Consider the following 16767-nt stretch of genomic DNA (forward strand, 5'->3'; position numbering starts at 1 on the left):
ACACAAAGAGGACTTTGTACAATCTGAGCTTTAGTGATTCAGCCAAGATCGAAGGACATGCTAGCAGTCAATGTATGTGAATCACAGAACAACTGGTACACACACACAGAAAAACATTGGAGTAATTTTTATTAATCCAGTTAATAAATACGTTTTTCACTGACTTCTTGTAAAATGTTCGGAGACAGAATATCGATTGTAACCAATTATCAATGTGCAACTACAAACTTTAAAACAAAGTTGGTCTTTTTAATGGTTGCGCTTTCACTCTGGATTTTCTAAAAAACAAAATTAAAACAAAAACAAAAAATTCAAAACATGTAGTACACTTAACAATTTTGAACTTTAGGCAAATAATTAGAAAAGTAGGCAAAGAGCAGAGCTTTCATAGTTAAATGCTACTAAACTTTGTAAACTTGAGATTGGGCTAATTTTAAGGAGCAAAATTTCAACTGTATGTTAATTTGCATCACACCATGACTACATTATACAACACATTTATTGATCTGTAGCTTCTGTTGCCATCTCAGCAGTTTAAGCAGTTAAACATAATGGTTAAAATACAAAAGCAGTTTATCTTGGCATTGACTGTTCTGATGCTAGCTTTTAAAGTCAAAAATTAGAAGAAGCTGATTACAGAAGTCTCTGCAATAGTTGGCAAACCCACTTAAAGCAGCATCTGCCGGGTTCCGCTTCCAGTGTATTGTTGCTACAGGTTTTTGTGAAGTGTTAAATCAAGAATACCTAAACATTGTTTAGAAAATCCCAAAGCAACTTCAAGTAATTTATTAGTGGATAAAAAAAAAAACATTCAATCTTTAAAATCTGAGTGAGACTCTAAATGTTACAATTCAGGCCATACTTGTGCAGTAGAATAAAGGCTGTGCATCAGTCACTAACTTTTTAATGTGACAACTTAAGTGTCTCCTCTCTGAGAAGATACACCAAGACTGTCATCACAACAGCGAGTGTACTTTTATTGTTCGTGATGTATACACAAACACTGAAATATCTAATGAAAAATGGAGCAACACTAACACAAACAAAGGATGTGATCTACAAATACTGCATAGTTTAATCAGTGCATTTGGATACATATTTGTTCTATCATGAGGGAAATAAAAGGTGAGGTCAATGTATTTTTGGTTTTGTTATGCATCTATTTGGAAAAGTGTAAACACTACATAAGACCTTCCTGAGCTTGTCTTCCAATTCATTCCTTTGAACAGAATAAGGAACCTAGTCAAAAGAATAAGTGACCTTGTCTATATGAGAATCTCCTCGTATATACATTTATAGGTTTAAAAGAACAAAATAATAAAGGAATTCAATATCAATGTACATGATGCATGTCAATAGCCTCAATGGCAATATGCAGTAGACATGAAGCTTATACAATGCCTCTACTTGTGCTGCCTCATTCAACAAACAGTTTAAAGGATATGACAACCTGCCCTATCAATATAATTGACCAAAAGCACAGAAGGGACAGAGGAGCTCAGACACTTGGCATCTGGCATGAATAAGACACTTTGAAGGTCAATGCAGAGAGTGTTTAGTATAGCTTGTAACTATTGATTTAAGCCAATAACCTAATGGCACCGTTCTCAGAGCCCAGCAGCAGAAGCCTCTTGGTGGGCAGGACCGCAAGGCTGGTCAGAGTACCGCGGAAGTTCTCCGTGCTCAGTTTTGTGCTACTAACGGGGCTCAGGGAGATATCAGCCATAGAGTACACTCCGATCTTATTAGCCACTGTTCCCGTTACAATCTCTGAACCGTAAAGGTCAAAGGCGTGGATGGGGTCGGATGGTGACTTGTACAGGCGAAGAGGCTTGTGTTCCAGATCTTTCCACACAGTCAGTGTGTAGTCAGTGGAGGAGCTGATAACAATATTTGCTTCTGCAGCCTGAAAAATAAAACAAGAAACAAGAATCAGTGATTGTGGATGTCGTGTCCCAGTAAATTAAAACAAAACAAAAATTAGGAAAAAAGACTAAAATGTCAAATACAGCAAAATCATTATAGACCTTGCAAATACTCTAAAATTTAAGGAATACAACAAAAGATGAGCTGAATAAACACAGAAACACAGACTCTTAGTAAATAAAATTAAATGGCAAAGGGGTTTTATTTGAAAATATCTTTAAAACAGAAACATTTCGCACATATTCAGACAGACAAAAAAAAAAAAAAAAAAAAATCAGCCTTTAGCCTTGTTTATATTAAGTTTCTAAATAATCATTTACTATCAGTAACTACCATTGAAAAACAAACAAAAAAACAAAATAAATAACAACCACTGAATAACATGTTCTGTATCCATAGATTCCTAACCTTCAGTTAGAAGCAAGGAAAATTAATATTTAAAGTACATTTGGAATAGGCTGCTGCAGGTAAGAAAAAAAAAAAGAAAAAAAGGGGGGGAGGTCCGAGTGATGTGTGCGCGCCAATGAGAAATCTCCGTGGTCTTTCTAATACCTAACCTGTGTCCATATTTGCCCAAACTTGTGAGTTTAAAACTGGGGCCCTTATCTCTGACCTAATTTGGGGTTAAATAAAGTTTGCACTATGTTAACAACATATTTGCTAGGTACAACTTTCACCATCTCTGTGCCCCTTAGTATCTCTGAATCACTACCTATGGGGAATACCAAAAAATAAAAGACACTTGACTGACTGTTTTAATATTTATTTACCTGACCACTGAACAACACAGCTACACTTCCTGGCTTGAGTAAATTAGTTTAGGAATCCAACAGCAAAAAAGTCTGACCCCTTTTTTGGACAATCCTGGTGTCAGGCAATATCTGTAAATCTTAAATAAACGCTGGTAAATTATCACTACTTTATTACTACACTTATCAAACTAGAGGTTAGATGCACATACATAATAAAATGCATTTTTCAGTAATCAGAGGAGGAAAATGCGATGATGCTGCTATTATACCAAGTACATCAAAAACAGTTCAAGTAGGTAACAGAACAAAATTTTCCATTTTGTGTCTGATGTAATGTGGGTCACTCAGAGCGATGGAGTCTATGCAACTGACGAGCGATTAGCTGTGCACTGCGTGGGCTGTGTGGTCATCCAGAAGTTTCCACTGTTTACCAGAAAGCCCGATAGTGATTTTGTACAGCCCAGATTCAGCTGGTTGAAGTGTACAATGAAATGGTTACATTATACCAATAAATAACTGCAGGGGTCTTGGATTTTATATAATCCAATCATCTGACCCCATACTAACTGCTCCTGGTGACAAAATAAAAAGCTTGACCAAAGCAGAGACCAATATATCTAACAACCTCATGATTCCCATGCATCCAGCCCAAGTCTTCTGTAAACAACTTGACTGGTACTTGGTGTAACAAAGGCTACGTTCACACTGCAGGTCTTAATGCTCAAGTCCGATTTTTTGATCAAATCAGATTTTTTTTGTCTGGTTGTTCACATTACAAATAAAATGTGACAGCAAACACGCTCTAGTGTGAACGGTTCACGCCCCTCAAGGCGGCCCGCATGCGCAAAAGACATCACAGCCAGGTGACAGCTGGGTTTGTCGCCCAAACTAATCATAAAACGGGCAGGTGACTTGACCACGTCCGCTTTGTTTGTTTACATCTTCAGCTTCTTTAAACTTGGCTCTGAGGCTCTTCACTTTCCTCTGACACTGTAGCCACGTTCGCCTGTGCCCTCGTTCAACCATTTCTTTGGCAATGCACTCGAACACAGCCTGGTCACGATACGACCCTTCAAGTTTAGCTTGAATGGAATTGTCACCCCATATGCTAATCAAGTCCAAAACCTCAGTTTCTGTCCACTGACTCCCTCTGTCTCTAGTTTCGGCCGCCATGCTTTATCGTTTGTCTTCTCCGGCGCTGATAATTGGCGTCCGTCTTGTGTCAGTGACGTGAAAGATGGATTTAATGCGACATGACCATTCAAACAGCAGTCACTTTCTAAAACATCAGATATGTATCTGATTCAGATCCACATACGAAAATGACCCAGGTCTGAATTGAAAATATCGGATTTGTGCTGTTCACACTGTCACACCATGATCGGATATTAGGGGTGCAATGATACACAAAATTCACGGTTCGGTTCGATACTTTGGTGTCACGGTTCGATATTTTTTCGATACAAAAAAAAAAAAAAAAAAAAAAAAGAATGTTCATGCCTTTTTAATTTGTCATTTATTAAAATTATAAATATATATTTTAACTCAAAAGTACAGTTTTTAAATTTAATGTTGCTGAAACAACAAAGTAATAAAAATAAATATATCTGATTGAGGAATCACTCATCTTTGGAAAAGAGTTTATTACAGAGAAATGGCTCTTTCCAAAATAAAAGCTATACTATACGCTTCTTCTGGGCTATATTCTCAGCAGCATATTAAACATATCAGGTCCCCATAAGGAGAATCATGTGCTAACGGCTGTCTAAATGACTCTGCTTCCACTTGTCTTTGCACTAGGATGATGTCAGCGTAAATGTGCAGTCATATTTGTTGTGTTCCCACTAGTGCTGTCAGCGTTAATCTGAAATGACGTTGACGCCACAACACGGCAAATCTCCGTTAACGAGCTACCGCGGAACGCTGGACGGCCAAAACCTTAATGAGCTAACTGCGCTAACGCACTAGTTCCCACCAATGTAATTGAGCATTGCGTGGCACATCCGACATACTGTTTTACTTTTGTCCATGACGCGCTTACCTTCAGGGTCATACGTCACATGAAAACCAAAATAGTTCCAAACGTCAGATCTGAATGAGGGTGGGGGAGGTTCAATTTCCCATGTTGCAAGGAGAGCTTAACTTCTGTCTCGCTAGCTTGCCCTGCGCTCAGTGAATCTGCGTTCGACTACTCCGCCTAGGCTGCACTGTCGAGCGCAGATCCACTGAGCGCTCAACACAGACAGCATCGTCAGAAGGAAAGTTGATAAAATAAATTAAAAGTTTTGTATTGTTCGATACATATGGGTACCGAACCGAAAGTACTGTATCGAACGGTTCAATATTGATACGAATATCGTTGCACCCCTATCGGATATGGGTCGCATAGGGTCAAAAAAAGTCAGATTTGATGCGCTTTCGCCTACAGTGTGAACGTAGCCAAAGATTGAGGTTCATGAATCAAAGTATCATATACATTGAGAAAGTATTATTCTAAGCTGAATAAACCTTTACCTTCTTTTTATCTACATTTGATCTATATTAAAATAACAGCATCACACAGTTACTGCAGATTTGTTGACTGCACATCCACGATGTCAAACTCCTGCTCCACCACATTCCAGACGTGCTCGATTGGATTGAGATCTGGTGAATGTGGAGGCCATTTGACTACAATGAACTCATTGTCATGTTCAAGAAACTAGTTTGCACTTTGACACAGTGCATCATCCTGCTGGAAACAGCCATTAGAAGAAAAGAAAATTTTCCTTTACCCCATTATACCACCACATTCAGCCTGCTTTCATGTTGTTTATGCCAAATTCTCACCCTACCATCCCAATGTTGCAGCAAAGAGGAGACATTAGGCAACAGGCAACATTCTTTCAGTTTTCTATTGTCCAACTTTGGTGAACCCATTTAAAAAGTAGCCTTAGTTTCCTATTTGAAGTTTATTGGTGTGGTAAGTAGCCATCTGCTTAAAGGTTTGATACTTTGTGCATTCAGAGATGCTCTTCTACATTCCTTGGCTGTAACAAGTGTTTGAGTTATTGTTGCCCTTCTGTCAGCTGAAAGCAGTCTAATCATTCTCCTCAACAAGGCAGTTTAACCAAGTTAACTGATAATTTCTCTTTTTCAGACTATTCTCTGTAAACACTAGAGATGGTTGTGTGGGAAACATCCCAGGAGATCAGCAGGTTCTGAAATAATCAAACCAGCCCATCTGGTACCAAAAACTATCCTAAGTTCAAAATCACTTAAATCACAATTCTTTTCCATTCTGATGCCAAGTTTGAACTTCAGTAGTACTAAGTAGTAGTCTGAAGACATAAATAGGTGTACTTGACAAATTGGCCAGCGCACGTATAGAACAACAGTCAAAATCTGACTACATACTCCCCTGACAACTCAAGCTGTCACCCAGACATACCACCTTACCCATTTGACTGAAAGGTGACTGAAACTGCATACACCACATACAAACTGTAAATATACCTTCATTTGGAGTATGTCTCCTTCATGAGCTGGCCAGCCTTTCAGTACAAGCCCTGTGCGTGCATCTAGCAGAACAATGAAGCCAGATGAAAAACCTGCCGCCACTGTGCGTCCTGAAGGGTTTACAGCCAGATAACGGATGAGCCCAGCACTCACATTGTTGCATGCCAGACGAAATTCATGCTGAGTACATGGGGAAAGATTGCTATAATTATTATAGTAGAGAAGCACAAAAGAGCTATTGCTTTCAAAACACAGTAATGAAAAATAATTGGTGGGTGATGTATAAACTAGGCCTTAACAGATAGATTGAAATTGTTACCTGCAAGCCAGGCTTGCGAGGATCAATGAAGCGGAGAACAGAATCTGCGCTGCCGTACACAACACTGCTGTGTGGAGCAGGCATGGTGGTGACAGCTGTAATGGGATTCTTCCCATCCACGGTTTCATGCAAGCGGATCTGTTTGCCTAAGGAGATAAAAACTTATATTTAAGCTAAATGAAACAGTTGAACTTGTGTGTAGTAATGCACTGCAGTTCATCTCCCTACCTGTATACTGGTCCCACAGGTGCACGGTACCATCACAGCTGACTACCTCCTGTGAAGCCTCCAGCTGTCCAACATAGAACACCGACTTTCGATGGTCGTTGTACGTCAGCCTGGGCTCCACATCCTGCGTACCATCACCGTGGTTATACAGCGGCCAAAGCTTCACAGTCTTGTCTTTACTACCAGAAAGAAAGTAATCCTCTCCTGCAAGAGGTGCCAAACACTTTGTGGTGCCCGAGTGACCCAGAAAGCTCTGTAATCTGATCTGATGGAAGTGAAAATGTGGATCTTGTTGATTAAGACCAATTTCATACTGCCAGTAGGCCAGCCAGTTGCCCTGCAGGGAGCGGCTACTTCGGGGGAGCTCCTGTTTCAAGACGCTGTCCTCTGGCGTGGGGCTTGTCACCCAGGAGGAGGAGAAAGAAGCTGCACCAGTGGATGGTGTTGTGAAGGTGGAGGCTGTTGTAATGATAGGTGTGGTATGACCAGAGCGTCCCCAAGGGTGAGTCAAGCCAACGTTTGAGCAGCCACCATAGTCAGTGTCTCTGGATACTTGAATTCGGTTTCCTACGAGGTGGCTCCCAAATGTGCCTGACTCAGGAAGCAAGTCTCCTTGCAGGGTGGAAGTAGTTGAGAGGGATGAAAACGTGCTACAATCCACACGTCTGCCAAAACCAGAGGGTGGAAGTGGATCCACCCTGGATGCTATGGTGGTTGTTTCTTGACTCTGACTTACACTCTGATGGTAAGACTGGGCCAACTCCCAGACCAGCTCATGATTAGGAACTAGTTTCCGGATTGCTGTATCACCTAGAGCAATGACAAAAGAATGCTGTTTTATATCTCTTTATTATTAAAAAAACAAAACAAATATTACTTTTAGCACAGATAATTTCCATTAGATAAAGTATTACATTACAAAACATAAGACATCTCCTACCGATGAGGCAGTAGAAGGGGATGTAAGAGGCATGAGCCATTTGAGGGTTAAATACAGTCTGCAGCTCTTCCAAGACCCCCAGCTCATATGTCACATTTGACTCTTCAGTGGTACAGACATCTACCACTGTGACTTCTCCCACAACCCTGCGAGGGGCGTTGTTGAGCTACAGGATAAAGACAGACTATACTGACATATTTGACATAACTGTCATTTTAAATTGTATTCCTTTTTTGCAACTCCAAGAAATAAGTAACTAAAATACACCTTTACATTTATTAAAAAAAAAAAAAAAAAAGTTATTATAGGTTTCTATTTTTTTGTTTGTTTTACTGTTTTGTCACTTCGTGTCAAATATTTCTCATGAAGCTATTTGTGACAAATTTCTAGTTGAAAGCCTTTTAGAAAAACAAACAAACATGCAACATAACACTCGCGAGTCATTATGTATTAGTTGTTGGGTTATCCATCTTTGTGAGGACCAAACTGAGACCCTGACCCTCTGTGTCAGAGTTATGATTTAGTTTTTGGTGGTCAGCATTTAGCTGTGACGGCTAAGGTTGGAGATTTTGAAAAAGCACGCGTGTGTGTATGCATACCTGGGGCTGCAGAGAATGCAGTAGCGAGAAAACAGCAAAGAATCGACGCAAAGTGTCAGCCATATGCTGCTGCACCATTTCCCTCCCAATGCGTAGACAGATGAGAGCCATCAGGCTCAGTGTCTTGAGACAGACAGCAGTGCGTGTCTGAACTCCACTGGGAAACCTACAGAGTACAGCAGAATGGGAAGAACAAAACAAAGGATAAACAGATCTAATGTAACAGAGTTTTTTTTTTTTGTTTTTTTTTTTTAAATAATCATCATCTTTCTGAAACAAAATTTAAAGCTTTTTCACTTCAAAACATAACAACAACTCAACAAGTTAAAGAAAAAAAAAAAAAAGCTAAATCATCCAACAGTTTGCTGTTTAAAAAGGTTTTACTGAATTCTGGAACCCCTTCAGTGTCTATTATACACAGTTCATATATACAACTTTATATATAAGTACATTATATATAATGTACTTGTATATAATTTAGTTTGTAAATTACCCCATACGAGGTGTAGTAAGCAGGTCCAACAATGGCAGAAGAATATCCTGATTGATCTTCATAAGCATGTCCATTAAAGTGGTATCAGAGAGAAATACAATGATCTTCTGTGTAAGCGCAACAGCTCCAAGCAGACTTGCTTCCTTGCGTGTGTTAAGACGCTGAGAAGAGGGTGGAGAGACCTGGAAAACATGAACATTTATTAAATGAATAGCATATTTTCATTTATATTTTTACATCTTAAAATACATTTGCTTTCCCATGACAAAGAAAACTAGCCTCAAAATGCTAATAGATGGCTTCATGTGTAATTGTCAGAAAAAAAAAAAAAGTCTATTGTTCCCTTCTTACTAGATATCCAATATAAGGCAGGTACTGGTAAGTCAGTACAGGCTCTCCATAAAGCTGAGCTATATAGATGAGGCAGTCCAGCACAGGCCCTGCAGTGTGGTCACCCACAACCGGTTTCTTCTCATATACACTGCCCATTCCCACACTCTCTAGGCTGCTCCCGTCAGATGTCGGGGTCACAAACTGGTGATTTTGAGGTCCTAAAGGCAAAAAAAAGAAAGGAAAGAAGGAAGGGAGGAAAAAAAAAAAAAAAAAAAAAAGAGGAAAGAAAAGGGAAAATTAAAACAAAACACCATAAGATATAACAAGAGTTAAGAAATGCAAAACTCCAGAGCATCATTTTATTAATTACCAATTAGACAATTAAGCTTTACCTGTCATACATTTACATACCAATGTAACAATTTGTGAGCAATCGCAGCAAATTTCTGGCTACATATCGAGATGTCACTGTTGGTCCAAGTTTCGCTGACAGCCATCTAACTGTTTTGCAGACTGTATCTGTTTTTAGAAACATGATCAAAATGTTAGATACTGCCACTTTATGTAAAAACATTTGAATGAACCACCGTCACTAACTCACCAAGAAGAATTTTGTGCTCTTTTCCCTCAGATTCTTCTGACGGATCATGGTCATCCTCTTCGTCTTGTCCTTCCACAATCTCTTTCTCTGTCTCTTCCAGTGTCATCCCATTCACAAACTCACCCTCTAAAATGGCAACTGTGGCACCTGAAGCTTCTGTGCAACCAGAAAGAGTAAGCTCAAGGTTGAAGACTTCTGGGTCATTTGTCCCCTCTTTATCCTCACCAGCATCTGGCCCCTCATCTTCCTCCAGCTCTCCTCCCTCCTCTCCTTCACTAGTGTGTTTCAGGTCCTGGCTGCTGTCAGCTGATTTCAGGCTGGTTCGATCCCGCATTGAGTCCTCACCCAGAGAGAGTTCACTTGCGCTACTTTTGTCACTTAGTTTCCCCACACTGAGAGACTCTTGGTCTTGTTCCCTGGCTGCAGAGTTCTGACTCTGCTGTTTCCCAGTAAGCACCCCTGCTCCGCTGTTGACATAAAACCCATTCTGAAAGTCTTCTGGCTCTGAAAGAAACACTTGGTCACTAAGACTGATGCTGCCGCTAGCCCCCATATTACCGCCAACAGACCCAGACGTTGGCCGAACCTCACCACACTGAAACTCCTCTTCTTCCTCCTCTCCCATATTACACATGCCATTTCTCAACCCTTTAAAAGGTTCTGTTCCAGAGCCTGAGTTGCAGCTTTCAAAGCCAGTGATGACCTGGAGCACATGGGGAAGTAGGCTGGATAGAAAGGCCTGCAGGCCCAGTCTCACAATCAGCTGCAGAACGAAACAGTCAGTGTAAAGATAGAAACGGCCTCGGAGGCAGTGAGGGCTTTCATAAACATTAATCAGCGGTTTCAGTAAGTATTTGTTTGCATTTCTGGGACCCAGTACTGTAGAGATGGGCTCAAAAAGGTACCAAGATGCATAGACAGCAGTGGACTCCTCAAGCATGAGGGCTAGAATAAAGGGCAAGAGGATCTCAAGACCCTCTGCTGTGATGTTACTCCGCAGCAGTGCTTCAAGCTGCTGCCACAAGTGAAAGACAACATCTCTTCCTTGAAGGCTACTAATATTTTCCATCTTAGCATGGTAGGAAAAAATAAAATGATGAAGTGCTGCAAAATAAGAAGGGAAAGGAAAGGGAGTGATGACAGAGTTCAGTAACTGAGAGGGGCTTGGAGGAGGCAGACCATTGAAGATGGGGTCATATTTGAAGAGGAGAGGACTTGGGTAATCTGATATATCTTTGTTTGCCTCTCCAGAATGTTTCTCTATTAGCAAAAGTGTCTCAAGAGCATGGTGCAAACACAGTGGTACATCACGGAGGCTGGCAGAGCATAGCTTTATAACAGCTTGGAAACGCTGTTTGAGTGCAGTATCTGGTTTCAGTCCCCTTAGTTTAGTGGCGTAAAATATCTCAGCGATGAGAACACCAAGAGCCTGCATATCTCTTTGGTAGAGATGCATAAGAGAGGGGAGGGATTCGCTCATTAGGTCAGATCGTACACTAGAACCTGAAGAATGCCATACATCAGCGTGCAGACTTTTTACCAGAAAATTGTTCAACTTCTCCAGCTCTTCTAAAGGCTGAAATGGGTTAAAGCCTTCAGGGAGAATGATCTTCATTTCCTCTGTACTGGAGGCAGTCACACTTCCTTCCCCATGCTTTTTGTTCATCGTCCCACCTCGTTGCAGCATGGCACTTCGGAAACCAGGACCAACACCACTTGAGAGGTCACCAGGGAATGAACCTGGAGACTGAGATACAGTAAGTGCTGTGTGCTCTCCTCCTGTCTTTCCACCTGATGCACTAATACCTGGCATTGGCACAGAGCAAGATGCAGAAGTGGATGAGCCAGTGGATGCTAAAGAGTCCAGAGCTTCTGTACCTTGTTCAAGCTCTTCATCTTTGTCCACTGTGGTCCAGCCACTGGACTCACATCCTGTAGATTCTGGCACCATTCCATCCAAAGTGTCGGCCAGAGTCTCATTTGGAGTGATGGGTAGAGAAGGCACAGTAAGAGCAGCAAGGCCAAGAGGAGGAGGTTCTGCTGGGGCATACTGAGAAGGAGATAAGCGAGGTGGGTGTGGCTGGTCAAACAGCTGAACTACACCATAGGTAGTTAGATGAGTGTGGTTGTCCACGAGATGCAGGCACACATTCTTGGCCTTGATAGCTTCTTTACCTGACAGCTTATAGCCAAATGTGAGATCAATCCAGTGATGCAAATGCTGGGACACCTCTCTGCTCTCCAGAAGCCGCCGATGGACCTCAACGAACTCTTCAGAAGACTTGCACCACGAAGGCACATCCAGGTCTGGCATGTCAGGGTGAATTGAGTGGAAAATGGAAGGGTCTGTGTAGAACTCTGGAATGCACTCATCAGGGGTCCAGCTCTGCATGCGTTCCATACTTGCTGGGTATTCATTGGGCTCCCACTGGGATCGAACATGGCTGCACAAAACTGACTTGGGAGTCTGCCTGGCTTTGTAGACATAGTATGTAATGTCTGACAGAACATCGGATATGTGATGAGGTACATGGAGGTGGTCAGACTGTCCTGCACCAGCACCACCTCCACTGAGGTCTCCACCGACACCTCCTCCACCAACCCCACTGCCTCCTGCAGCTGCCAAAGCCTCTTTGGTCATCTCGTATGTAAAATCCAGTTGCTTATCCCCTTTATTGAGCCTGAACTTTGACCTCCTGAGATCCCGAAATTTTCCCTCTGGCACAGTGAAATCCACCACCCAAGGCAGAACTGGGTGATAATTTGGGTCTCCTTCTCGCCGCCCCGCTAATCTGTTTAGTTCCATCAAGTAGCGGAAGTTACTGACCCGTCCATGGACCCAGTCCAGAACCAAAGTCCTTAATTCATCAAAGCAGTTTTTGCAAAGTCTTTTGTTCTCTTGGCTCACACACAGAATTTCCCTTGGCAGGACACTTTTTGGCTCTTTTCTGCGACTAACATTACTTTCTGCATCCCCTTCTGTTCCCAGTTCCTCATAATGAGCTAGGTTGAGCTTTAGGCGGCTGCACAACTGATCATCTACTGTTATGTCCTGAAGAGACAGCTCTCCACAAGATAGGCCTGCTGCATGACATGCCTGCATAGCTATTAGAACCTGGTAGAGAATGAACAACACTTTGGCATTGCTGTTAGCAAGCTTGGCTGGGCTGAAGGAGACAATATCACGAAGTGAATACTGAGTGTAAGGGAGAATCACATAGAGCATTTCTGCTGTCTCCAAAAGACATTCTGCAGGCAGAATGTTAGGACACAGACTGTCTGACTGGGATTTGGAAAAACAAGAAGAGCTAGATGGCAAGCAGACTTCTTTCTCCTTGTCTCTGGCAGGAGAAAGCAATGGAGATACTTTTTCAGTTGAGATAAATGTGGAATTAAAGAGCTTCTGTAATGCATGGCGTACTGCATCTACAGCTGCAACATGCATCTGTTCACTGGCTCCTGAATATGGCCGCACAAGTTTGTTATGAGCTTCACGCCATAGATTCCTGGAAGAAAAAAGAAGGGCAATGAAGACTGTTAGGCATTAAACTTGCTCTTAGATCATAATGCCTAATGTTGTTAGGACTGCATGATTAAGAAATGCCTCTAAGTAATGAGTAACCATGTCCTAACTAAAGCAAGTAATTATACCTAACACAGCTCATTTAATATGAAAGCATTACACACTAACATATTAGCTGTGGACCTAAACATATTTTCATTACTGACTAATCTAACAATTTTTAGTAAACTATTTATTGAATAAAAGCCCTCACAAATACTCTCTCACACAGTCTTTCAGTCCTCAACAATTAATTAACTTGATCAGCTCTACCCAATATTGCAGAAAATGTTTTCTTAGACAAATAATCTTAGCTTAATCGGGATCTAGAACTACAATAAGGTGGTAGGCAAAGACATATTTTGCATTAGAATTTAAAATTATGTTGAGTACCTGATATTATGCTGTGATACACTCTGCATTGTTTTGACGTAAGAATCCTGTGACAGAAATTCCATTTGTTGGTGGCATGGCTCTTTGGCCAGTCTGTAGCTCAGCTTACTTTTCCTCAAACCCTGAATGCACACTCTAGTCCACCCAGGGGGCAGTTTCGCCTGAGAAGACTGAAGGTATGTGCAAATTTCTGCCTCACTGATGCTGTCAAAACGGGCACAGCGCATGACTCGCCCCTCTCTTAGGCCCATCACCCAGCGCACAGGAACAAGGGCTACAAGCTCCTGAGGACGGCGCCCTGGGCCTTGCTGCCGTCTTTCAATCCCCAAGTCTTTTTCAACTGCATGCATCAGCCAATCCATGGTCAATCTGCAACTGGTTGTTCTCACTTAGACAGTTTTCAGCTACTTTCCACTCGCTGTCAGCCACTAGAAGTTTTCAGTTTTCAGATATCCATGGTGGAAGATATAAAATCACCAACAGCAAACGTTATCTCCTCATCCACCTGTCCCTTTAAAAAAAGAACTGTAAAGTATAAACAGACAGTTAGATGAGCAACCACTTTAAAAACAATACTGCTTTGATGCTTTCTACTTCTCACATAAAGTTTGAGCTCAGCTCACATAACTCAAGTTCTACCCGACAACAAATCTAATCTGCCCTGTGGGCAGGTTTTGAAGTCACTGCTTTTCATAAATGCTCACAGCTTGCAGGCAGATATGACAGCAAAGAAACAACATTTCCCAATTTAAAACGACTCTTTCGGGGATGAAAACTTAACAAATTCACGTAACTGTGTCTACATTATGGCAACCTTTTTAACATAGTAAGTAACTCAACGAACAAAGTTAATAAAAACCGTCGGTAAGGTAAAGAAATGATCATTAGGGAAGTAACGTCGAAAGTTATCGCTAGCTAACAGTTAGCTTAACAAAGGGACTAACCTTACGAGGCATAACTGATGGAAGAAAAACGCAACCATGCAGTTAGTTGCTGAAAATTCTAGCACAAAGCTAAACGAAAGCAACTACCTCGTTAAACAATAACGATAATGCAATTGCAGACCAATTGCCACCAACGTATAGCTCACCTCTCACCACTTGTAGCAGTTGACAGCTAGTTAGCGTTGAGCTAACAACGCACCCCGGTTCCATGCATGATGAGTTTGTCCGACATTAACTTCATAACACTTGAACATCCTGCATGATGACATGTGTTTGCTTCATTTTCTGGCATTTAGAGATGAGTGTCAGCAGCCAGACGACAGTCAGTCAGCCGATTGTGTTTTGCTCTGAGCTATTTGGAGCCATGTTTTAGAAGCGATACCTCACGTGACATAACACCAGGCCCCTCTCATGTGATTGCTACTGATGCTTGCTCCCTGCAGCTGTGACGGCAGCGCTTCCTCTGCACTACACCTATATTTGCTCTTCAGCACTTTATTCTGCCATAAACCGCAGAAGTAATGTTTGTAGTTACCTTTTTAGAGAAGATGTATTGACAGCCTACTTTTGATGTAATACATTAAGGATAATATATTAAAGGTAAAGAATGTCCGAAATTTAGCCAGTCCTCTTGGCACATCGTGGTTCTTTATGCATTGGTTAATAATACTGTTTACTAACAATAAATCCCTCGTATTACAGAAACACTAGCACTACCATTAATGTCTAAATAATATGGATGAAATCTAGCCACAATTTCCAGGTTTTTATTCATTTTTTTCTGACCTTTAAGGACCCAGGAAATCACCTGATCATATTTAAGGTCGCATCACATGATAGGTACTTCCCAATTTCCAAGTTCACAGAGAGAAATACTGTATTTACCTGATTTCTGTGTTGTACGGGTTCTCTCCACAAGGTGGCATGATGTGTGTATTTTTATAGACAAATCCTTCACTTGTGCAGACTTTGCAATCTGCACAAGTGAAATTCTTCCGATCTGCTTGAGTTTATAATATTCCAAGCAAATACCTGCTTTCGGATATTTGCCTGCCACTGTTATTTGCAATGTGCTCCTGTCATTATAACTGATGGCTGGCATTCAATAATGGTCACTTTTTTGTTTGTAGTTACAACACCAAAAACATGAAATCTGCTTAGAGTCAGTTGTTTCTATCCCAACTAAATTAGTGTTAGTTTTCTATCCCAACTAAATCCTATTTAAGGACGCATCACATGATAGGCTACTTCCCAATTTCCCAGTGTTCCAAGTTCACAAAGAGAAATGCTGTATTTACCTGATTTCTGTGTTGTACGGATTCTCTCCACAAGGTGGCATGATGTGTGTATTTTTATTCCTTGGAAGTGAAGGATTTTTAAATCCTTCACTTGTGAAGGAAGTGAAGGATTGTGCAGACTTTGCAATCTGCACAAGTGAAATTCTTCCAATTTGCTTGAGTGTCTGCTATGCTTATAACATCCCAAGCAAATACCTGCATTAGGACCTTTGTCTGCCATTGTTATTTGTAACGTGGTCCTGTCATCATAACGGTCACTTTTTTGTTTTTTTGAGTCAGTTGTTTCTATCCCAACTAAATTAGTGACTCAATTAGAGACTATGAAATAAACTGAAGTACACTGCATGTCATAGATGAAATGAAATGGGGGGTTGGGTGCATATCTTTTTTTTTTATGTTTCCATGTATATATCGATTTCAGTGTTTCTATTCAAATTATTTCTCTGATATTGTAAATAAATAGAACTTGCATAAATTTGAGATACAGACTACTACAATGGTCACAGCTGCAAATTTTATGGCCGCAATTCACTAAACACAGCACATTTGAACAATATGGCTCTCACTATGCAATGATCAACGTTGTTTTATTGCTGTATGAATCCTTTTGTCAACATCTGAGACAGCACTCATGTTAACACTGTGGACAAAACATGTATTAAACAGTGTGTATACACACACATACATATAGATATATATATTGTAAATGCATGGACGTAAAGCAGCAGAATTAAGGGAATTGACCGTCCACATTATAGTATATATTTGCATGCCTTTAAAATTGGTAAGAAATGTCACTACACATGGTTGAAGACTCACAATTACAGGGACACAAATTAAAAGCTTTTCTCATCCTAGCATACCACCAATGCAGGATAATT

The 16767-nt window shown here is 40.9% G+C and overlaps 1 protein-coding gene across 1 annotated transcript; it reads right to left on the reverse strand.

Moving 5' to 3' along the window:
• Window positions 1-784: 784 nt before the first annotated feature.
• wdr81 (WD repeat domain 81) lies at window positions 785-15002 on the reverse strand. The gene is made up of 12 exons (XM_085429370.1): window positions 14735-15002; window positions 13645-14169; window positions 9690-13195; window positions 9500-9607; window positions 9107-9306; window positions 8756-8937; window positions 8263-8428; window positions 7664-7829; window positions 6724-7533; window positions 6496-6641; window positions 6174-6356; window positions 785-1906 (listed from the first exon to the last, which is right to left on the reverse strand). The coding sequence occupies exons 2-12, from the start codon at window positions 14004-14006 to the stop codon at window positions 1580-1582; spliced, it is 6156 nt and encodes a 2051-aa protein (XP_085285496.1). The 5' UTR covers window positions 14007-14169; window positions 14735-15002; the 3' UTR covers window positions 785-1579.
• Window positions 15003-16767: the final 1765 nt, after the last annotated feature.

Source organism: Rhamphochromis longiceps, linkage group LG14 (assembly GCF_057381845.1).
Source record: "Rhamphochromis longiceps isolate RC_006_pf linkage group LG14, R_longiceps_female_GT1.1, whole genome shotgun sequence".
NCBI lineage: Eukaryota > Metazoa > Chordata > Actinopteri > Cichliformes > Cichlidae > Rhamphochromis > Rhamphochromis longiceps.